The following is a 25,198-nucleotide window of genomic DNA, read 5'->3' on the forward strand; positions in this document are numbered from 1 at the left end:
CAAAAGCAAAAAAAAAATCATTTTCTCCTATGTTCTATTTTAGCCATAGGAGCTATGTTTCTTGAGATACAAGGAAATGAAATATAAAATTTATACTAGATACTCTGAAACTCTAAAACTCATTTAGCCTAAGTTTGGCTGAAATTGATACAGCAGTTTCAAAGGAGAAGATTTTTTAAAGTAAGTCAACATGATGAACAAATTGTGAAAAAAGTCTTTAAAGGGCAATAACTCCTTAAGAGGTCAATTGACAATTTTGGTCAAATTGACTTATTTGTAGATCTTACTTTGCTTAACAATTTTGCTATAAACAGTTTATCTGTATCTATAATAATATTCAAGATAATGACCAAAAACTGCAAAAATTTCCTTAAAATTACCAATTAAGTGGCAGCAACCCAACAATGGTTTGTTTGATTCATCTGAAAATTTCAGGGCTGATAGATCTTGACCTAATGAACATTTTTACCCCATGTCAGATTTGCTCTAAATGCTTTCGTTTTTGAGATATAAGCCAAAAACTGCATTTGACCCCTATGTTCTATTTTCAGTAACGGCGGCCATGTTTTTTGACGGATTAAAAATCGAAGCACACACTTTGTGCAGGATAATCAAAGGAACAATCATGCTAAGTTTCATCCAAATCCACTCAGCAGTTTCAGAGGAGAAGATTTTTTTAAAGTTAGCAAATATGATGAACAAATTGTGAAAAATTGTCATTAAAGGACAATAACCCCTTAAGGGGTCAATTGACAATTTCGGTCATATTAACTTATTTGTAGATCTTACTCTGCTGATCATTTTTGCTGTTTACAGTTTATCTTTATCTATAATAATATTCAAGATAATGACCAAAAACTGCAAAATTTCCTTAAAATTACCAATTAAGTGGCAGCAACCCAACAATGGTTTGTTTGATTCATCTGAAAATTTCAGGGCTGATAGATCTTGACCTAATGAACATTTTTACCCCATGTCAGATTTGCTCTAAATGCTTTCGTTTTTGAGATATAAGCCAAAAACTGCATTTGACCCCTATGTTCTATTTTAAGTAACAGCGGCCATGTTTTTTGACGGATCAAAAATCGAAGCACACACTTTGTGCAGGATACTCTAAGGAACAATCATGCTAAGTTTCATTCAAATCCATTCAGTAGTTTCAGAGGAGAAGATGTTTGAAAAATTGTTAACGACGACGACAACGTCTATGACGACGACGACGGACGCCAAGTGATGAGAAAAGCTCACATGGCCTTTTAGGCCAGGTGAGCTAAAAAAATAAAATGCTTAAATATATAGTCAAAATTCATTACTCAATGATGTATCATTCTTTCTGTAATAATCATTAAAAGATCATAACTAAAGCTTCTACAAGTCTGGTATTTTACTCAAAAGAATATATCCATTGTTGTCACTATTTCTAAATATCTAAAGATTATTTTTCAAAGTCCTTGGATACTGTCCCACAAATTGTCAAAACACTTCTGTGCACTTTGTTTCAGCAGTAGCATTAACCATAAATAACTAGAACAAGCTACTATGTATCACCATTTACTTTTTCTTTTTCTTCCCACCAGAACTCTTTGGTCCTTTCTTTTCATCCTAACAAAACAGAAATAAATAAAATACAGTACTGTAGTCAGTTATTTTAGAATAGACAGATTAAATGCTATAAAATTAATTAAGACAACATAGCACATCATTTTGTCCCTATTTAATTTTTTTACAATGGCATTTAAATTCTTTATATCTTTCATCTATTTGATTATAAATAAAAATAATAAGATGTAATATGATTCCATGCCTAATATGCAAGGAAAATACTTTCAGGTTCTTGATCATAAATTAAAACTTTTCAATTTCGCTATAAATACTGTCTCTTCGTCTTTAGGTGTCAGACCACCAATTACTCCCTCCAATTTAGAATGTATGTAAAAGTAGCCCTACTCTGACACAAAATAGTGCTTTTGATGTTCTTGTTTACTTAAACTAACCAACAAATTTGAAGAAATGAAACTTTTGGTGAAAGAGAAATATATCTAGATCATTTTGAGCCAAAATTTACTAGTCTATGAGTTTTTATTAAAAATTGAGGATTAATGCGTTCCATAGTATACTAGTTTTAGATTTCCAGAAAACCAGTTTTTTTTGGAGTACCTCTGTTTGAAGGTCAGTTATTTTGTTAGAAGGCTTTAAAGGTATGGTGAAAATTGGCATGTAGAAAGCTGATACATTTGCAATTCAGGATATACCTGGTTTCTATGAAGTTAAACTTAAGGTAAAATATTTAGAAAGCTGTGAAAATTGCAAAATTTGGTTGAACAGACAGGGATTTTTAATTGGTGGTCTGACACCTTTACAAAAGCTTCTGTCCAAATTGCTTAAATTTCCATAAGATTTGACAATGTTATTGATGTCTAAAAAAATTGACCAAAGACTAAACATAAATGCTGATGACTCTGACAATTTTTTGATACTACTAAAAATTCTACTTGAAAAATATGACCTTCTAGTTCAGTGGTTGTTGCTCATGGTTCATGTCTGTCATATTTGTTTTTTGTAATTTGTTTATTACAAATTAGGCAATTTGTTTTCTCAATTTCATATTTTATTAATGTCTGAGCCTTTTATGGCCAACTATGTTTTTTTTTCTCTCATTGTTGAAAGCCATACAGACTTATAATTGCTGACATCCACTTCATTTTAACTTTTGTGTATAAGTTTAATAATATATGGTTTAGGCAAACTAAAGTTAGAAAACAGAAATGAAACTAGAATGTGTTCAAAGTACACGGATGCCCAATCCACAATATCATTTTCTAAGTTCAATGAACCGTGAAAATGTGGAAAAATCTCTAATTTGGCATTAAATTTAGAAAGATCATATCATAGGGAACATGTGTGCTAAGTTTCAAGTTAACTACCTCGACTAAAAACTTTAACCTGAAGTGGGGACAGACGGATGGAATAACGAACGGACTAACTAACAAACAAACAAACAGACGAAAGGATGGACGGACGAACAGACGGACACACAGACCAGAAAACATAATGCTCATAAATGGGGCATAATAAATGGGGCATAAAAATTAGCATTTTTTCCATTTATAAAAGGGCATAACACTAGAATGGTAAAAGTGACACTACCCGAATTCAAACTTGATCTGTGTTTTGTGGTAATAAGTATTGTGTATAAGTAAAAGGATAGAGAACAGAAACCAATTATGGGACTTACAGATGGACAGACAGATCGACGTACATACAGATGGACAAAGGTAAAACTTAATGCCTCCACCACTATGGCAGGGGCATAATAAACTAAGAGAGCCTGTGTCGCTCACCTTGGTTTATGTGCATATTTAACACAGGACACAGATGGATTCATGACAAAATTGTGTTTTGATGATGGTGATATGTTTTTAGATCTTACTTTACTGAACATTCTTGAGACTTACAATTTTCTATAATAAACTTGGCCCTTTAGTAACAGAGGAATATATTTTGTAAAAATTTACAAAAACTTACTAAATTAATGTAAATTGATAAAAATTTACTACAAAGGGCAATTACTCCTTAAGGGGTCAACTGTCCATTTTGGTCTGGTTGACATATCTGTAGATCTTACTTTGCTGAACATTATTGCTGTTTACAGTTTATCTTTATCTATAATAATAATCAAGATAATAACCAAAAAAGGCAAAATTTCCTTAAAATTACCAATTCAGGTGCAGCAACCCAACAACCAGTTGTCCAATTCATCTGAAAATTTCAGGGCAGATAGATGTTGACTAGACACACAATTTTACTGCTGTCAGATTTGCTCTAAATGTTTTGGTTAAAGAGTTATAAGCCAAAATCTACATTTGACCCCTATGTTCTATTTTTAGCAATGGCGGCCATCTTGGTTGGTTGGCCGGGTCATCGGACACATTTTTCAAACTACATACCCAAATGATGGTTGTGGCCAAGTTTGGTTAAATTTGACCCAGTAGTTTTAGAGGAGAAACTGGACGCCGGATGATGCCTGATGCCAAAGTGATGAGAAAAGCTCACTTGGCCGTTTGGGTCAGGTGAGCTAAAAAATGATATCACATTTTTAATGATGACTCAATTTATTTCTATATCTTACTTTAGATCTAATAAAGCCATGTTGATCTAGTAGTATTCTAGCACAGTTATTTATATGTTTAAATCTATCAGGACCTAAATGTACACCACCATACCATCTTGTGACTACCACCATTACATTTCTGGCATCTACTATCTACAATAATAAATATCAGGTACTTATTCACATATTATTCTTTGTTATATTAAATTAGTCCGGCCAATTGGTGCAGATATAGAGCAGAATTGCTCACTTGATGAGGAAAGCATGAAACTTTGCATAGTAGTTCTTGATTATATACCCTTTGATTTCAGCTATGGACCCACTCTGAAAAATCCAATATGGCTGCCATTTTCAAGATGGCGGAAAAACGGTGTAAATATCAAGATTGTCCTATAGGTATTCTATATAATTTCGGAAATTAAAGTAATGATTCTTTAAAAATGGACTTCATGTTTTTAAATATGTTATCAATTAATTTTAAAACATAAAAAAAATTATTTGGTTATTTCTATAACACAAACATTTGCAAATATGGCTGCATATACAAAAACAAAAAGAGAAATTCAAAATGTTAATCAATATGTTACATGTTATTGTAATTGTTCTTTAAACGCTTTCAGTTTGAATGGTTGGAATGAAATAGGTTTAAACGAGTCGATTGAAAGTTAGTATATGTCGATTAAATGTGGTGGAATAGTAGGTAACTCATTTGAACTTTGAGGCAGTGCCGAGTGCACCTGTCTCGTGTCTCTTCAATGCCACGTCTTGAGTCATTTATCGAGTTTTCATCTGCCGTACCCACTGCATCGTCAAATCATTCTATGTAATCAATAGGTGTACCTTTCTTCAGGGGGATTAGACGATTGCCTTCACTTAAAACGGTTAAGGGGCAACTATTTCCTTTTCCAACTACGTGCGAAACAAATTCGCATCTACTCAGCGAGCATGGTCCTAGAATGCACTCCTGGTCAGCACTTTTATTAGTTTTAATGGTAACAGTCATTTTTTAGTTTAGCGGAACTGTGATGGTTCGTTTTATGCAAACTTGCTGAGTTGAAATCTCGTTTTCATTGTTAACAAATGCCGCATTTATCACTTTATTGTTGATGGTAATTGTGGGAGTACTCAGGTTTATCACTGCGCTCAGTGTGTCCAAAATATCTACCCTAAGTATAACATCGTCTGTTAATGGCTCTTTGCACAGATCCCATTGTATGTGTACTCTATTAATGTCGAGAGTCGTTCTTTATAATCTTCCCAATAACAAGCTGTTAACCAAAACCACGTAGCGCTACGTTCTCCAAATCTCAAATTTTTTGCCGGAATTAATTTCTCATTTACTAATGTTATCATTGCAGCAGTGTCAACAATCATGCTCACATTCTGGTCATGAATAGTACCTCTTACTGCTAAACTCTTTCACATGGTTCGTCTGATGACAATATCTGACGAGGACGTTGGCATCTGATCGATTTTGTGGTGAGGTGATGTTTCATGGCCAATAGACTTTGGAATCGTGCGTTGGTCTACTGGCCCGACCCTTTGCTGTTTTAAAACTCTATTGTTGGGGTTGCACTTTGATTTGCTCCGTATCCTGGTGAAGGTGACCGTTGTCTGAAATAAACGGGATTTCTGGAGTTTGTCCGTGGAGATGCTAACCGTTGTCTTTAGAGGCCATATGATCTTTAGCTTAGTGGGGGTGTTGCTGATCGATAGGCATTAAGGTTGGGTGTATTTCTATCTTGCGATCTACCGCGATTGTATTGCTCAGGAGATCTTCCACGTGTATATTGATCAGGTGATCTTCCACTTAACTGGTGATCTTCCATGATTACTGGATCAGAAGAACCGAGGTTATATTAATCGGCCAATCCACGGTTATGCTGATTACTGTGAAAGTACTTTAATTCGTGGGTATCAATTTTCGTGGTTTGAGCAATATTTACATGTTCGTGGGTTTTTAAATTCGTGGATTTTAGTTTTCTAAAAAAAAAAAATTTGAAAAATTGAAGCCTTTAGAAACGAGGGTTACAAATAGTCTAGATTGAAGGAAATTGCAAAGTAAACATTGACCCGTGTAAATCGTAGTGATAACACTAATTAACCCATGATAAAGTGATCAACAGATTAAAGACCATCAAAGGTGTTAATTAGGCCATTAACATGTCACCTAAAGAAAACAGTAACATAAATAAATGCTATGAATTGCCAAATAGTTCTTAGCAAAATCAAGACCAGCATAATTTTTTTATTTCTTATACGTACGAGAACTATGAGGATATAAAATGAACACTTTATCATACTAGCATATCAATACCGGAAATCTGACTTTTATTAATCAAAAACAAAAGTTGTACATTTTAGGTTATTAAAGATTAAATGGGTATAATCCTGCATGCGTTTGTAGTTCTGTGACTGCTATTAAAGTATTCTCAGAGTTGGTGCTATTCAATATCTTCTCTTAGACTAGATCATACATGTCATATCAGTAGTCAAACCTACCGATTGGGATGTTTCCAGGTCTTGATTTAGACAATGGTTATTTTATTTCGTTGGACACTTAAATTCGTGGATAAAGTCATCCACGAAAACCACGAAAATTGGTACCCCACGAATAAAAGTACTTTCACAGTAGTTGAAAGCGTAACATCAGCTAGTTTTGTGACAATTTGTGTGAAGTTATGCACCTCATTATCCAAAGGACTGTTCATATTTCTTTTGTCGATCGGTGATACTGCGCCATCAGCAAAGTAGACTTGTCGATGGTCATAATTGGTCACTTTTTGATCCAAATATCGCCATCTGGTTTGCTATTAAGGTTTTCAGTTGTTTTAACGCCTTGTTTAATGTTTCTGGGTTCCTCTCTATAACATGTGTTATAGAATCTTTGTCTTTACATCCTCGACGGATTGCTATAGTTCCAATCTGGTCTGATCTTTCTTGCTGAAGCGCTGCTTCAAATGAATGCTTTTTTTAAGGCCTTGGAATGATCATCTGTGTTTACCTTGCGAGCGTACTCAAAGCCAACATCAGCCTGGCAATCTGGGGCCTACACACATTTTTCCTGTTTTACCATTGTCATCTACCGACAGTTCGTTCAAATTGGTAAATGAACGCCGCCCAAGTCATGGATCCTCTTCAATTGAGTTTTTGCATTTTTAGGAGGTGGGCTTCGGCTCCGGTCCCTTGCACCAAGATTTTCTTGCCATCGGGTATATTCTCTCTCTAATGAGGAGTCTGAAGAAGAGGTGTTGCCACACTCTTTTGATTTCCTCTGCCCTTTCCTGGATCGGTCAGTGGAGTCAGCTTGCTTTTATGGGAAGCCTATTAGAGCTCCAGGAGCTGACGAAGTTGTCATAATTGGAGTGATAAATGTGGGATTTACCGTATGACTCGACGGGGATGATACCGTAAGTATAGGCACTGCATTCAACATTGGAGAAGCTTGATAGAATCCACTTGCAGCCAATTGTTTTTGTAATGGTGTGCTGCTCTTAACTAAATATTATTGACTCATAGTAGATGTTAAGTGTGCGTAAGAAGACACATAAGCCTTTTTGCTGGTATCCTTGATTAGTACTAGAGGTTTATAGTATTTTCTTAAATAGAGATTGTTGTTGAATAATTTGAACTGTCTTATGCAGGGCCAAGGGCCCTGACATAGGACTTTTGACTTATGGTGAAGACACCTTCAACAGAGTTGGTGCGGTTGATGGTTCATGCGAACTACAATAGGGGAAAGACCCAAGGCATGGATTTTGTTGTGTACTTTTTGTAAACTTGCGTTGTACTGGCTAAGGTCATATTTTGGCTTAGATGATGTGTCCATTGCAGGAATCTTAACTTCATTATTTCGATTGTCCAATAATTCATTTACAACAGATGCCAGTTGTTGGAAGGTACCCTGCTGTTCAAATGCACTTATAAATTGAACTGTGTCTCCTTCCTCAGTTGTTGTCAGCTTGTCCATTCATCTCACCACAACATTGAATATCGTATTGGTCTTACCATCAATTCCGCCAAGCAATTATTACTAGCCTTGTGGTCTATCATGTCTTCAGACTGCTGAAGTTGCCGAGATATTGATTTCATCTGTTCGTTATTAATATTCAGTGCCTCTTTCTGTTCAAATTAAAACGTAATGAGACCAACACATATTTTATCAATTCGCGCTTCGCTCTGTTTTATATTGCGTTAAATCTCAACTGTTCTTTAAGCATTAGATTTTCTATCTACTAAACATTCCTCGTACAATAGTTTAATAGTAATTTCTGAGCTGTCTTCTGTTAAAACGTCTTCAGCTTTGGGTTTCTCAATATCCCCAAGTGATTCAGCTCCTGCCATTTTAATGTTCTTGTCCGTGTTGTCCTCAATTCCTGCCATTTCACTGATATGTGTTTAAATGATTCTCAATTCACTGTTTAATATCTCAAATAGCAAAATATTGCGACCCAAGAAATAAGATAGGCACTGAATAATATCTTAAGGCAGATAAATCCCAAACCACAGCTTTTATGTATGACCCAAGACAACAAACAGTGCAGCTTTTAATGAAAGCTACTACTGCAGCTTTTTATGAAAGCAACTACTTTGTGTATGAAATGACAAGGAAGGCAAAATCAAAAAGAACAGAACTGGGACAGATACTATAAATGACACTTTACATCAATAAAATGCTTATATTCAGGTCAATTCTGACTCAATAATGAATATTTGCTTATTTTTCAAGGCGGCCATTTTGAAAATAGCCGCCATTTTGTATTTCAAAGATAGATCAAAACAAAATCTTGCTAAGTACACCAAGTCATACAAATATATTGATTTTTGTGCTTCTAGCATCAAATCCACTGTGGTTTATGCAATATTGGAAAATATTTTAGAACGTACGTTAGCCATCTTGAAATAAGCCGCCATTTTGAATTTTGAGGGTGGGTCCATAGCTAAAATTGTTCAGTACACAAAAATGTACTATCAACCAAAATTTGGTGCTTTCCTCATTCTTTGAGCATTTTTTTCACCGATCGGCCGGACTAAATAGACTACAGTTGGAAATATCCAAATTTTTAGATAAAATATGCATTTACCCTAAATTTCATACTTTGAGGCTATCAAAACTGTGAAACAAATCTGTTGTCTGTGATTCTCTTGTAAAAAATTCTCATACAAGTTGATGGATTATTGTCGTCATAAATGCTTTGAAGCAGACAATTGCATATATTCACACTGATTTTCAGCACACATCTCATAGTTTTTTTAACTAAACTTTTATAACTTTTATTATATGTAAAATGTTGTGTTCGGTATATAATGACTTATGTATCTTCCCTTTTCTTCCCTTTTTAGTAACAAGAGTGCACACGCTGAAATGTCTCACCTTCTTTACTCATCATTGATATCATGTTCATAGTCCTAAATATAAAGCTTTATTACAACTGTCACATAAACTTAACATTAACCAAGAAAACTAAACATTGACCAATTAACCATGAAAATGAAGTCAAAGTCAGATGAACCATGTCAGACAGGCATGTACAGCTAACAATTCTTCCATAAAAAAAATATAGTTGACCTATTGCTTATAGTTTAAGAAAAACAGACCAAAACACAAAAACTTAACACTGATCAATGAACAGCGAAAATGAGGTCAAGGTCAAATAAAACCTGCACGACTGATATATATAGATCATAAAATATTTCCAAACACCAAATATAGTTAACCTATTGCATATAGTTTTAGAAAAAAAGACCAAAACTCAAAAACTCAACTTTGACCACTGAACCACGAAAATGAGATCAAGGTCAGATGACATCTGCCAGTTGGACATGTACACCTTACAGTGCTTCCATACACCAAATATACTAGACCTACTGCTTATAGTATCTGAGATATGGACTTGACCACCAAAACTTAACATTGTTCACTGATCCATGAAATGAGGTCAGGGTCCAGTGAAAACTGTCTGACAGACATGAGGACCTTGCTAGGTACACACATACCAAATATAGTTATCCTATTACTTATAATAAGAGAATCTAACATTACAAAAAATCTTAACTTTTTTTTCAAGTAGTCATTGAACCATGAAAATGAGGTCAAGGACATTGGACATGTGACTGACGGAAACTTTGTAATATGAGGCATCCATATACAAAGTATGAAGCAATCAGGTCTTCCACATTCCAAAATATAAAACTTTTAAGAAGTTAGCTAACGCCACCCCCACCGCCCCCAGATTGCAGGCTCAACAAAAAGTGTTCATAAAACTATTATGGTCTCATGCCAAAAGCATGTCATTTTCAATTCTTTTAACATTAAAATGAAACTTCATATTACTCAGTGTTCTGGACTCATGAGAATATCATCTCCATATAATGGAAATTAAAAAAACAATAATTGTATATCATACCTGTAATAAATGAAGTAGACGTGACCCAGCATGAGTTTCGCCATCATCTTCACACATCTGATAGAATGTAGGATGACCTCCATGTTCATCCTTTAATATTCTACAGGCATATATATTATGTGTAGCAGCCGCTATCTTCTTGTTTTCTTTTAAGGAAGACAGCATCATTTTTGTCTAAAAGAATAATATCATTAGAAGAACTTCTTATCAGAGAAAACATTTTTTGGTTAAAATAATGCAAACATTCATAAATAAAATAGAGTATATACATTATATAGTTATTATACAAATATTTATGTACGTGGCGGAAGAATTTTATCGTATGATAATTCTATTAATATAACAATAGAATTGTAACAGGTTTTATGAACCCGAGTGTATTTAAATACGGTGGACTCGATTTGAAATTATCGATAAGGGCGTTGACCATTCGCATGTACACACGTAGTTTTTGTTAGTTAAACCTGTATTGCCGTAGACGTACGTTGACAATGTCTGATATGGAGGAGGAAACCTTAGATTTAGCGAGTGAACAAGGTACGTCTACTAGAAATCCGCATGAAATGTCTAATGCAGACTTATTTTCGCTTCTCAAAACATATATGGATACTAGACTGTCGGGTATTGAAACATCTTTCACAGATACCACGCATACTTTGGAGAAAAAGGTTAAAAAGGCTGAAAATTCGTTCAAATTCAAGGGTCATCAGGTCCAGTACAAGCTGAACGTAGATTTACAGGATTTGGTACAGAGGGCGTTGGATTACCTAGGGAGAAACAAGTCGGATAAAGCGGTAACTATTCTGAATGAGGCTCTTAACACGCTAAAGAAAAGAAACAAGCTCATAAGAATTGCTGATAAGTCGGAGGGAGGGTGGAAAACCGTACAAGAATATTTGTCCGATGATTTAGCCAGCGACTCCGAGGACGAAAAGAAGATAAGGGCAGCTGATACCCGGGCGGTGAAAAAGTTAAAGTCCGTAAAATCTGCAGACAAGAAGCAGAACGTACGAAAAAGACCAGCTGAAGCTTCCGGTTCTACATCGCAAACAGCTCATAATGCAATTCCAGTTTCTGTAAGCATGCCGCCCTTTCGTGGGAGCAGACCTGGTTACGGAAACCAGGTCAAAAGGTCCAGGGAAGGAGATATGTGTTTCAGATGTGGATTTTTTGGACATTGGGCATCCGACTGCAAAAAAGACACCAAGACTGGATTTGGAGCTCCCAGAGGAACTTCATAAGGATTTCAGCGCTCATACGGACACTTTACAGGTACAAGATGTTTATGAATCTTATTTTGAATATGAAAAGGGTTGTTCAGATATTTTTGTTAAAGACAGGCTTAAAAATTCTGTAAACTTTTGGAAAAGTATTAACGCTTCTAGTTTTATTGTTGATATTATTGAAAATGGTTACAAAATACCTTTGTTAAAAGAGCCTGAAAATATGTATTCTAAAAATAATAAATCTGCGTTAGAGCATTCAGATTTTGTTTCAAGTGCAGTTAAAGAGCTTGTATTGGGCGGTTTAGTAAAACGTGTATCAATTATGCCACACGTTGTTAACCCTTTAACTGTTTCAGTTAATGGTAAAGGTAAACACAGATTGATTTTAGATTTAAGACATGTAAATAAACAAGTGATTGTAAACAAAGTTAAATTCGAAGATTGGAAAACTTTATCACAATATGTTACTTTGAATTGTTACGGATATGTCTTTGATTTGAAGTCGGGATATCACCATTTAAACATTTTTGAACAACATCAAAAGTATTTAGGGTTTTCGTGGAAAGGAGAATTTTATGTTTTTACTGTGTTGCCATTTGGTTTAAGTTCCAGCGGGTATATATTTACTAAAACTGTGAGACAATTGGTAAAGCACTGGCGTAAATCTAGCATAAAGGTAGCTGTTTATTTAGATGATGGTTTTGGGGTCGAAGTTAGTTATGAACTATGTGTAAAACACGCTCGAAGAATCAAAGCAGACTTGATTGCTTCTGGTTTTGTGCCAAACAAAGACAAGTGTGTATGGTTACCTTCACAGCACGTTGAGTGGTTAGGTTTTTCTTGGAATTTAATTTCTTGCAAATTGCAAATTCCTCAAAGAAAAATAGATGATATATTGAATTTGGTAGCTTTTATACTAAATTCTAGTTACAGGGTAAAGGTACGACAGTTGGCCAAAATCTGTGGTAAGTTAATTGCTTTAACACCAGCAGTAGGTAATGTTACCCAGATCATGACAAGAAACATTTTTTCAGTTATTAATATAAGAGACTATTGGGATCAATATGTAAACATCAGCAAGTATCCTGATTGTATCAATGAGCTTATTTTCTGGAGAGATAATTTGCCTTTACTAAAGGCGGTTGATCTGGTAAAGAATATTTCAAATTTTCATATTTTCAGACGCTAGCGACACGGGCGCTGCTGGTTTCATACAAAATTCAACAAAAATTTTGCACAAAATGTGGTTAGAAACTGAGCGAGGTAGGAGTTCTACTTGGCGAGAAGTAAAAGCAATTCAGTTATGTGTCGGTGCCTTTTCAAAACTCTTACAAACAGTATTGTGACTTTTCACACAGATAACAAGAATGCTGTTAGCATTATAAATAAAGGTAGCAAAGTACAAGAGTTACAACAGTTGTCCTTAGAAATTTATAGGTGTTGTTTACTTGAAAACATTACATTACACATTATCTGGTTACCCAGAAAAGAGAACGAGCAGGCTGATTTATTAAGTCGGATTATAGATATTGATGACTGGGGTATTTCTTCAGAGTACTTTCAGTTTTTAGACGACCTCTGGGGTCCTCATACCTTCGACAGGTTTGCCAATATGGACAATAACAAAGTAGATAAATTTAGTTCGTTGTACTGGAACCCTGGTTCCTCAGCAGTAGACGCTTTCTCGTGCCACTGGGCACAAGAAAACAATCTATTAGTACCACCTGTGTCTTTAGTTTGTAAGTGCATAAACCATTTGGTCAGATGCAAAGCAGAGGGAACACTGATAGTTCCGAGTTGGCCGTCGTCTCCTTACTGGCCATTAATTTTTGATGAAAATACAGAATACAGATCGTACGTGTTAGACGTGCTCGAATTTAACGAGGTAGACAGAATTTTAGTTTCTGGAAACAATTTAAATTCTATCTTTGCAAACGGAAAATTCAAAGGTAGAATTTTAGCTGTTCGTTTGAAAGCTACTGATTGATATTTGTGATAACTTTTTATTACTTTTTGCAGATTTTACTTACTGGAGGTTCTCTATTCAGAGATGTGGGCTTACAGAAGCTGATTGATGTATATATTGTGTCACTGGACGATATTTTTTGGGCCACAGGGTCTGTAGATACCACTGGGTATAGTTATGGTCACTGGACCTGTTTTTTTCTGTTTGATGTATGCTGAGCAGTTACGCATATTTCAAGGTAAATATTTATTTAATTTATAATTATTTTACAGAAAATATTTTCAACGGGATTTTGGAAAAATGACACACAAGTAAAGCACACAGAACTTAAGATTTTGTTCAGAAAAATGAAGAATTCAGTTATTGACTCTAAAGCCAGAAATACAACTGTTAAATATGCATACAGTTTTAAGCGTTTTGTAGTGTGGTCTGAAAAGTATACAGAAATCAAGTCTGTCCTTCCTGCCAACGAAATTTACGTCAGTTTATATCTTCAATATCTAATGCAAAGTGCTAAACACTACAGTACTATAGAAGCTGCATGTTACGCTATAAAGTGGGCTCACAGTTTAGCTGGGTTTGAAGACCCATGCGCCTCGGATATAGTTAAATGTATTGTGGAGGCATCTAAAAGAAAGCTTAATAGGCCTATTCAGAAAAAAGAACCGATGAATGCAAACATCATGCTCAGTCTTTTTAAGAAATTTGGCGGTACAAATAGTTCGTTAAAAAATCTTAGATTATTAGCTATGTGTTTTCTGGCTTATTCAGGATTTTTAAGGTACAGCGAATTATGTCAGATTAGAGCTAAGAACATCACATTCGGAAACGATCATATTGATATCTATATTGAGAGTAGCAAAACCGATTGTTATAGAAAAGGAAAAAACGTTTTGATAGCTAAACTTGATCAAGCACACTGTCCTGTTAGGATTTTAAGTGATTATTTAGACAAAGCTAAAATAGACAGGTCCTCAGATGATTTTGTGTTCAGAGCTTTATCGTATTGTAAAAGTACAAACAACTGTAAGCTGAGAAAAAAAAAAATATACAACTATCTTATACTAGGACTAGAGAGATTGTAAAAGGGGCTCTATCGGAAATAGGTTTAAACGCAAGAATATTTGGTACACATAGTTTTAGGGCAGGCGGTTGCTCAGCCGCTAGTAATTCTGGTGTCTCGGATAGATTATTAAAGATTCACGGAAGGTGGAAATCTGATATTGCAAAAGACAGTTACATAAGCGACAATTTGAAAAAACGCTTATTAGTTTCAAAATCTTTAGGTTTATAAGATTTATTACTGCAATTTCTTTCTTTGTACAATCGAGAATGGTCATCGTGCCTGACAAGTTCTAAAACTAGTGTTTTAGTTATTTATATTATGAATGAGATGAGTAACCGATTGGGCCGAGGTATATAGAAATTATATAGTCTAGTACATAAATAATTTATGTTCGTTTGAACGAAGAGAATTTAGAAAATAAATATATTTATGTACGTGGCGGAAGAATTTTATCGTATGATAATTCTATTAATATAACAATAGAATTGTAACAGGTTTTATGAACCCGAGTGTATTTAAATACGGTGGACTCGATTTGAAATTATCGATAAGGGCGTTGACCATTCGCATGTACACACGTAGTTTTTGTTAGTTATACTTAAGCACATATATATTCGAAAACAGTATTAAATACTTTTTGTAACATTTTTTGATTGTTTTTTGTAGATTGTTGAGGCAACCTTTTTTAGTTTATTTAAACAGAGGACTTATTCTGAGATGTGGACTGTATCTACACAATTACAAACATTTGTAATTTGTTATCATTTGATAAACATGTATTGAAATTATTTTATATTATATAAAAAAAGAATGGTCATCGTGCCTGACAAGTTCTAAAACTAGTGTTTTAGTTATTTATATTATGAATGAGATGAGTAACCGATTGGGCCGAGGTATATAGAAATTATATAGTCTAGTACATAAATAATTTATGTTCGTTTGAACGAAGAGAATTTAGAAAATAAATATATAAACACTTTAACTTCATGAGAATAATTTTTGGAAAAGTAGATGGTTTTAATTTCCAACTGGCATAAACTGTTTTTCTTCTTCTTCCATTATCAGTAGAATGTTGTATTTATAACTTTCTAAAATCCAAGGTAATTCCCAAAATCAGCTGACCTTTTGAGTCTTCCTTAGACTTCAAAAATACTCAGAGGCAAGATAATGAAATATTTACCAGGACCAACCCTATAATTAGATTTGTCTGTATTTTCATGTACAGCAAGCACACTTTTTTTGTGTAATATCTTATTTATTATGGTACAGAAACATTTTCCTGATTTTTAATTTTTTTTATCATCTTAAATCAAAAGGCTTCATCTTTTTAAAGAAGTGAAGCATGCAAAAATAAAACTGCTACAGTATAATTTGAATTGTTTTAACTTACAAATGTATTGCACTTGTTTAAAAACCCTGAATACAGGAGCAATGTGACCTTCACATATCATGCTTACATGGCATTCATGAAATGATTGCAATGTTACCTATTTCTGTTCAGCATTAAATACTAGAGCACTGTAACTTATGATGTACCTGTTTAACATGTAAAACTGTTGCAATGTGACCTACAAATCTACTGTTTCTGTCGACAAGCACCTCTCCTGATGTTATAACAGGACACTCCCAATCTATCAAATGAAAATGTAAATAGCATTTAAAGTTATTTTGTTAATCAATAAAGTAATAATAGGGCACCATGCCCTGCTAACAATATCAAATGTCCATGTTCAGTACCAGTAATAGCAAAATCTAAGTAAAACTCTAATTTGGTGCATATTTTTAAAAGTTCATATCATAATGAACAGGTGCTCAATTTTCAAATTGGTGTAAACTCAACATTCTTTTAAACTACCTCTTACCAAAATTGTAAACTGATACAAAATGAATCAATGGACAGAATGACAGAAAGACAACTTTAAAGTACATGTAAAGTGCTGTGGGAAAATAATATTTCTAAGTCACTGATTAATTCTATCATATTGCAATAGACTACTTTCAAACTGAGTCTTGCTGTGTGTTTTGCTGGGTATTTGCTTTCCACATCGGCAAGAAAGGTGAGGGTTGAGATCTCACAAAAAGTGTTTAAGCCCACTGCATTTTTTCAACTGACTTTAGTGAAGAACCTCTAGCCTTTGTTAGACTTGTGTGTTTTTCTAGTTTTGGTTCATTTGCATGTTTAAGACATAACTGTTTGTGTGTCCATTTTCCTGAACTATCGCAGTATACATTGTTAAGGCGCCAGGTAAAGTCCACCTTCAGGATCAGGCTTTTCTTGCTGCATTGAAGACCAAGTGATCAGGCTGATTCCATTCTCTATTCTATCATATACTAGTAGATTTTTTTAAAATTATGTCTGTATAATTGACAGAAATGAGACAGCAAATCAGCAACAAAATTAACCAAAAGGCATAAATAGAGCAACATTGTATTTTATGATATGATATTATGATGTAACATTCCAGTATTTAGCATAGTCAATCAAATTTCATTGCCTCTTGAAAGAAGAAATCTATAACAATATAATTTACCTGAGCCATCGTCTGCTTGTTCTATTGATTCAGGAGATGTAAGTTCTAACTGAGCAAGACGAATGTCTTCATCTCCAAAACAGAATTCTTCATCTGAAGAAACATTTTCACTTGGTGATTTATTGCCTGGGAAAAAAAACAAATAAAACTAACATATGTAGAAAGTGAAGGCGATATACTAACAAGTTGAAAGGTAATTTTTTAAGGAAAACTTTACAAATGTATGATATGTAATCAATCGATTTTCTTTTAAAGATTCCTACTCCTGATTTTTGTACAAGTTGTCAACTGGTGCTACAGAAAAAATCAATTTGTTGATATTCTATTTATATCTACACCTTATAACTCTAATAGGGTTTTAAAAGCAAGGGTAGATAAAATTTGGTACAAAGAGTTATCTCCTCCTTCATGATATTTTTCTCAATTTGAATTGTCATGTAAAATTTGTATCAACTTTTCTATACAAACAATAATTTGTCAACTCTTACAGGACTAATCATTACATGTACTTACAATAAAGTATTGGAAAAATTAAAAGAAATTGTGAGACTAATTTTTCAAAGGGGGAAATTTGATATCCATGTCAGAATACTGATCCTCATATATTTCTTTCTTGAAATAATACTTGGAGGTTCTCAATGATAACGAGTGAAATGACACTTAAAAAGGTCTTATTTTTACTTCTTTGCATGTGCATGCATTCATTTTGAAATTAACTTAAAAAAAAATTTCATATGATTTTACCATTGCCTGGAAAAACTAAGACTTCAGTAGTGTTGCATTACAAGAACATGCTTGTTTTATTTTCCAATGTTTCTGGTTCATTCTGTTCCATTTGATAAGGGTGTCAAAGGGTTGTTTCATGTAGCTTGTTAAACATTTATATTTCATTTTTTCTTTTCCTGTTTGAGGCTTTATTATTCATTATGTTTTGTGCAAATTGTTAAAAAAAAAGCCACATGTAAGCTAACTTTGAATTTTTTGTTGATAGTGAAATGGTCATATTATTTCCTGTTTGCATGTTGACATGCTGTCCTTTATGACAATCTTTTAACAAGAAATATAAATACCAGTTTCCAGTGTTTCTTGAACTAATTCTCTAATCTTTTCTACCCATAGGTATATTAGACTTTCACCAAGATTTTCTCTTTAAAACAAAGAAATATTAAATATGACAATAATATAATTTTAATTCACAATTTTCAGTTAATATGTACTCTTATAATATTTATCTTTCTATTAATGCAAATAACTTAAGGATGTACTTAGGTGAGGTTTTGGAATTAGTGTCAAATGTTCGGACTCCATGGTGTTTTTCCATACAATAAAATGTAAAATATTTTGCCCCATAACATCCATAGACTTAATAGTTCATGAAAGGTCATTTGCCAAAATTTTGGAAGATTCTTGATTTTCTTTCTTTTGTTTTAAGACCCAAATAATACCAATGCAAAATATAAGGTAAAAGTCAGAGTCAGCCTTTTCCCACCATATTTTAAATCTTAAATATCTCGAAAAGGAGGTCCATGACCTATCAATATTTTTAGATTATTTTTATCCTTAATTGATGCTCTACCAGCTTATAGTATCAATTTAAAATTCTAAATTTGTTAAATTTTACCTAACCTTAAGGTTTTATTGTTGTTATAATTTGCATTATTTTATATTCAACAGCAAACTTGAAAAGTAGACGTCTTGTAACCCATGTTAACAGCATTGTGTCATCAATAAACCCAATTAAGATTAAAATCCTTTTATAAGAATTAACTTTAAATTAGGTTAGTCATGAGCATCAATAATTTCATCACTAAGTTATTTTAACCCCATATTAATTATATGTCAGTACTAAATAAGACTACCCTGCTTAATGTTAATGAAATTAAATATCTTAAGTTTTTGTCTTTATGTCAAAGACTTGTCCACATAGCAACACAGTGAAAGAAAATAAGTCAACTGAAGGTCAACATAACCAGCATTGTGACCTCAAGGATAGCCAATATCTACACTTTGTCCAAGTAGTACATAAGTTTTGAAAGTTTTCCATTTTCTTTCTTAGATTATGCAATATGTATAGCAATTTAAGATGGGGTTCGTGTTGTTTATTCTTTAGTTTTCTGTTGTGTCATGTGTACTATTGTTTGTCTGTTTGTCTTTTTCATTTTTAGCCATGGCGTTGTCAGTTTATTTTAGATTTATGAGTTTGACTGTCCCTTTGGTATCTTTCGTCCCTCTGTTTGTTTATCTTTACATTTTTTATGGAAAGTTAAATGACAGTATTGCCCTTTTACTCAATCTTCTGCACTAAATGTTCTTATGATAATAACATATTTTAAATCCATAAATATTGTTTCACTTACAAGTAAACATCATTTAAAGCATTTTCCATCTTTTGCCTAGATTCTCCTTTTAACCATGGTGCACTGAAATGACAAAACATCATGTTATGCATTTTTTCTGATTTTATTACATGCATTGAAAGAAAACTCTGAAATTATTTTATTTGAATGATTGGGCAGTTCAAATGACTTCCAAATATAATCTTAGATTTCACAGTACTTTGTGATTGACTTAATTATGATGTTATAGTGGAAGATATTAGCAAGCAAAATCGAGAGAATTGTGCAAATGATTATACAAGCATGAAAATTAGCATGAAGCATCATTATTATATACTTTTTAAGAAAAGCTGGCCATGAAAAAAAAATTATTTTCAACATGGCCACTGTCTTTTTATAAATTGGTTTTCCAGGTCAAAAATACTTTTTTTCTGGAAACTTTTTCTTTGAACTTCATTCAGTGAAAAATATTATCATATCAGGTTTAGTGGCTACATTCCTTGCATGACGTGACATATTTATCAGAAATAAATAATTGACTCTTCAGGTTTTGCGCATGCGCGAATAATGAAACAAAATTTACACATAAACATTATTCAAATGTACCTAGACATGCACATAAGATCTATAACTGCATGTCCTTTGCTTGAACCATTTATGTCTAAACGCAGAAAATATAGTTCATGACTCTGTGTCGTTAGATTATTTGATAGACTGGTGCAAGGAAAGAGAGAATTTCAACCACAATTTAATTTCTGGTGTTCAATTATGAATAAAGAATATTTTGTGCATTCGGTCGTACACTCGTTTTATGAGTGAGATGGTGTACGTGCTCACAAACAGTCCATATCAAGTATGGACCATATTTTTTTGGTCCAGATCTTGTTTATTATTCTCGATGATTACTGATTCATCTCCGATATATGACTTCTCTTCACAAACATCATCCACAAGGGGGCAAAAAAAATTGCAAAATGAGCGGTGGCCATCTTGAAAAAATGGAAATTTTTTATGGCCAGCAGCTGATTTTTTTTAATAATTGTTTCCATAATATCTCCCACCATTACTGAACCTGTTACAGATTATTGAAATTTCAGTCTGGGAAAACTTTGATTTTTGATTTTCATTTGTTTAGGACTTTGTTCTGACTTTCAGTAACTCTGTGTATACTTAATTTCAGTTTCATTCCTTGGGCTTAGCTTTAACATGTTAATTGTAAATTTTGAACATCAACTTTAAATAATTAAAAACTTTTGACTCTCACAGATCTGTTGTTGAGTCAGCAGTAAGCTGGAATACCAGTTTAATTCTTGGGATTACATTGAAATACTTAATTGTATCTTCATTCAATTCATAGTTTTCATGAATCAAAGGGCTGATAGCTCTGAGGTGGAAGAAGGTGAATAAAAGGTTACTTGAATTACCATAAAAGCAGCCCCACTAACCCAGCCTGCTTTGTTCCATTATCGTTATGATGTAATTTTTTTTCTTCAGACAAGAATGTGTCATAAGTACATGGATTTCCCATACGTACAATCATTTTTTATGTTCATCGGACCATGTAAATAAGGTAAAATCTTTAATTTGGCAGTAAAATTAGAAAGATCATATCATAAGGAACACATGTGTACTAAGTTTCAAGTTGATTAGATTTCAACTTCATCAAAAACTACCTCGACAATAAACTTTAACCTGAAGCAGGACGGACGAACAGACCAGAAAACATAATGCCCATAAATGGGGCATAAAAATAGTAAAAGGGTCAGGTTGGTCTTTGTGAAAAAAAGAATAGTACATTGTGCTTTAAATGATTTAATTGAATATAAAAATAAAATATACATGTTACAACAAGTATTATGTCAATAAATTAGTGAAAAAATACTATTTAGTATCTTAATGGTAGTACTGCATCATTGAATTTTGTCAATCAGCCATGCTTTTATCCTTAAGCTGTGTAAGAACCTCCTTGCAGATGAAAATTCACCTGCCATGTTCACGATTTTACAACTAGATGAAAACAACACAAGTTCAAAATATAACATGTTAGAATAATCTTCAGAAAAAAAGCTTTTGATTGGCTTCTTAATTTGATCATGAGAAACACAGAATTTGATTGGCTGAACAAGATTGACGTACCTTGGGAACAAAATAAGGAACAGATGATTTTCACTTAATCGTGTTTTAGAGGGTTTTTTTAACGATACCCTTAATATTAATATTTTTAAATAATTGCAAGGACGTATTATAAAATGTCCTTGATAAGAGCTTAGAGAATGAACACAGGGTGAACGTACTATTATACGGGCAAAAGAACTCTGGACGAACAGACCAAGGGTGAACATGTAAACAGGGCGAGTTGTCCCGATACAAAATTCACGTATGAGTACTACAAATATCTACATTTAAAACATCCGGTTACAAGTAAACAAATAATGTTCATGAAGATGAGATGAAATCTAATAATTTACATAAATAAAAAGGTGAATTTTTACGATAGTGACTGTTTTTCAATCCTAATTTACAATTGAAATGATTCAGATGCTTAATCATGTGTTAAAATTGGTGTCAAGAATCAGAAGTTGGTATGAAATTGTAATACACAGAAACGGATGTGGCATACGGAGGTGGTAATGGTTCAATGATTTTAAAGTCGGCACCATAGGCCTTCGTAAGACTTGAAATCTTCTTACACCAAAAATGGAATGAACAGGTTCTTTTCTTACAGCAATTTCATTCAGGCTTTTTTCTTTTTGTTTAATCTTGAAAATTATTTAACTTGATTGAATCATTCTTTTTGTGGTATTAACAGAACTGATTGAAGTATACATGCAGCATTCTGTCAAATGATAGACTATCATTCATGTATGGTAATACAATGTAACAAAATCTAATGATCCAGTCACGGTGACCATTATTTCTTAATACTGGTAAATGCAAATCTTTGACAAGTAAAAGATGTTTCAATAATCAAAATAAAAACTTTGAAGTAATTCATTAGTTGCTTGTCCCAAATCATCATTAAACTGAAATTACAAAATTTATTTTATATACTGTACCTTATCTGGTAGTTAGGTGGACCATCTTTTGGATAGCTATCAGTAAAAATTATCTGAAAAACATTGAAGATATCCTTATGAAAATAATGATTTGTGAGGTAAATTTCAATGAAGCAGCAATCCAACGACCCAAATACATATACATTATATTGATTGTTTCAGAATTCTTATTTCTCATAAGAAAAGAAGCAATTCTTATGATATGAATTTACAGAAATAACTGTTCTCTGCAATTATTCATAAAAACATTCTCCACCACCAATAAAAACATTTGTAGAAATCATTACTCATAAATACCTTGAAGTCTTTCTTTGATCCAAAGAAATCATACTCAATAAAATGTATTGTTACAGACCTAAGTCATTCATATAGTATAGATTTTCATTCAAAATGTAATGTATTTAAGTAGTAAGTACAGGGACTGTATTAATTTATCTATAGTAAATTTTCAGGTTATTTCCCTTTGTACTTTATAAAGTTTGTTTATCTGCAATCTTCCCCATTACACATTTTTTATGCAAAAAATCAAAAGATCAAACAATGATCAAGACAAATGCAAGATGGTACTTACTTCTAAATTGACCCCATGAGATTGGTCATTTTCAGGAGTTATATGTATGTTATATTCATGATCACTAATCATCAGCCAATCATCTCCATATATAGATGTCAAAGCTTCTATCTCTTCTTTCTATAAAATAATTCATAGATAAGGTCTTTAAAATTTTTAAATTCAAATATCAATTGCAATTTTACTTTGTTGGAAATCTGTGTTCAAGCTTTAGACTGAGGTAAGCAAAAATGATTAAGTCCATACCAAAAATATCAACAAAGTTTTCAGAGGTATTCAATGTCATGATTGTAGGCTGCCCTAATTACTATAAACATGTATGTATCTTATTACAATTTTATACATATGACTATATGTTCCCATTCCTGCAAATGCCTTAATGGTAGGTTGATTTCTCTAAAAAAAAAACTGGATTCCTTTCTTTCTAGTTATTTATGCAGTAAAATTTGGTAGAAAAATCCAAGTTTTACAATACCCTATAATACATATGATACACCTTTAATATTCCTATTATTATTGGCCATGCATTACATGCACAATCAACTAATTTTTTTTATCTGATTCCACAAAAAAAAAACTGATTGTTGTATGATGTCAATTGTTGCATTTGATGTAAATTCTCAAGTCAATTGTTAAAGGAGGGTTGTAATGGGGGGACCTTCATGACGAATAATGGTAAAAATTCTTTCCAAATGACGTTAACAGTAATTTTTGGAGTATGACGGTAAAGTGTACACTTTCTTTTAGACAATAGAGACATTGACTAATTTGAATAATCACGTTTATTTTTGTCCAAAAATGACAGCAACAATAATTATTTAAGACCTCTATCAAATCAGGATAAGGATATTTTAACGAATCACAGTAAAATTTTAACCAATTTGAAGCAAACAGTAGCCGGAAATGACTTAAAGAATCACAAGCATGGATAAAGATCATGAATATATCATGTTTCAAGATTTTACATTTTTCAGAGCACAAAACAATAGTTTCATGCAGGATTTCGTTTGTGATGTGTAACGGAGATGCGCAGCTGTGTAATAATCTCCCTTTGCTTAACACGGAATGACGCAAAATGAACTATTTCACTGTCAGAGAAAGGAATGACAAGGTGTATATTTAGATAAATCATATGGTTATGATTTGGAAGATGTTTCATCCAACTTGCTGGATATTTAGAAGAAGATTTTGCCATTCTCATGGAGCAATTATACCTTCTCAAATGGACTTGTGAAAAGAATAGACCTGTTATAGAAATATTTTGTACTGGGTCTCAAATAGACCACTTGGATTTATCATTAATCCGTCTTACATTTATTACTACATGGATTTATCATTAGTCCTATACATAATCAAATTTATGGTTTTGATTCACTGTATTCATGTAAATTATGTAGAATATATTTAATAAAGTATCTCAACACCTGTATTTGGTCTCATTTGCCAGAGCTTAGTCGCAGCAGAAAGAACCATTAATCGACAAGAGGGAACGGTGACGCATAGCCATCCGACCCTCCTGTTACAGATGCAAGAATCACTCAATGATCTTTTTTTTTTTTTTTTTTTACATATATATATATGAACAAATTGTTATGTTATCCGCTGGTAGAAGAGAAATACTATCTAGCGATGCCCAGCTTTCATTGTAAAACCAAAAATTTACTATACAAATCCTTGGTAAAACCCATCTAGTAAAACGAAAGTAGAAAACGAAACTACAGCATTGTGAAGAAAATATTGTATAATCTTGGTATTTGCTGATCTTTATTATCTTATTTTAATATATTACCTGTCTCTCAAAATTGGTTTCAGACATGTCTTTTAAAAACTAAACTAACTTAAAAAGCTGTCATTTCCAACAGAATCTAATGCAACCTGATGAACGTGGCTATGCTTCCAGAAAATCGCCATTTTAAAAAATAACAATA

The 25,198-nt window shown here is 33.1% G+C and overlaps 1 protein-coding gene and 1 long non-coding RNA gene across 2 annotated transcripts; one reads left to right on the forward strand and one right to left on the reverse strand.

The window, feature by feature from the left end:
• Nucleotides 1-1,273: 1,273 nt before the first annotated feature.
• LOC139523044 (protein IMPACT-like) lies at nt 1,274-25,198 on the reverse strand. Its single transcript, XM_071316794.1, has 10 exons — nt 25,060-25,198; nt 23,271-23,390; nt 22,700-22,752; nt 19,665-19,727; nt 18,378-18,454; nt 17,308-17,433; nt 16,313-16,407; nt 10,519-10,692; nt 4,130-4,264; nt 1,274-1,602 (listed from the first exon to the last, which is right to left on the reverse strand). Exons 1-10 carry the CDS (start codon nt 25,084-25,086, stop codon nt 1,552-1,554), a joined length of 921 nt encoding a protein of 306 aa, XP_071172895.1. The 5' UTR covers nt 25,087-25,198; the 3' UTR covers nt 1,274-1,551.
• On the forward strand, nt 10,817-15,577 carry LOC139523037 (uncharacterized). The gene is made up of 3 exons (XR_011664551.1): nt 10,817-11,790; nt 13,764-13,948; nt 15,443-15,577. It is a non-coding gene; the product is annotated as an uncharacterized lncRNA (long non-coding RNA).

This window comes from Mytilus edulis, chromosome 5, assembly GCF_963676685.1.
Source record: "Mytilus edulis chromosome 5, xbMytEdul2.2, whole genome shotgun sequence".
Lineage (NCBI taxonomy): Eukaryota > Metazoa > Mollusca > Bivalvia > Mytilida > Mytilidae > Mytilus > Mytilus edulis.

Coding starts and splice junctions, on each gene's coding strand:
- LOC139523044 (XM_071316794.1), bottom strand. CDS start 25,086: ATGTCTGAAACCAATTTTGAGAGACAG. Junction 23,391..25,059: donor AAACCAATTTTGAGAGACAG/GTAATATATTAA, acceptor ATTATTTTATAG/AAAGAAGAGATAGAAGCTTT. Junction 16,408..17,307: donor ACAAGCAGACGATGGCTCAG/GTAAATTATATT, acceptor TTCATTTGATAG/ATTGGGAGTGTCCTGTTATA.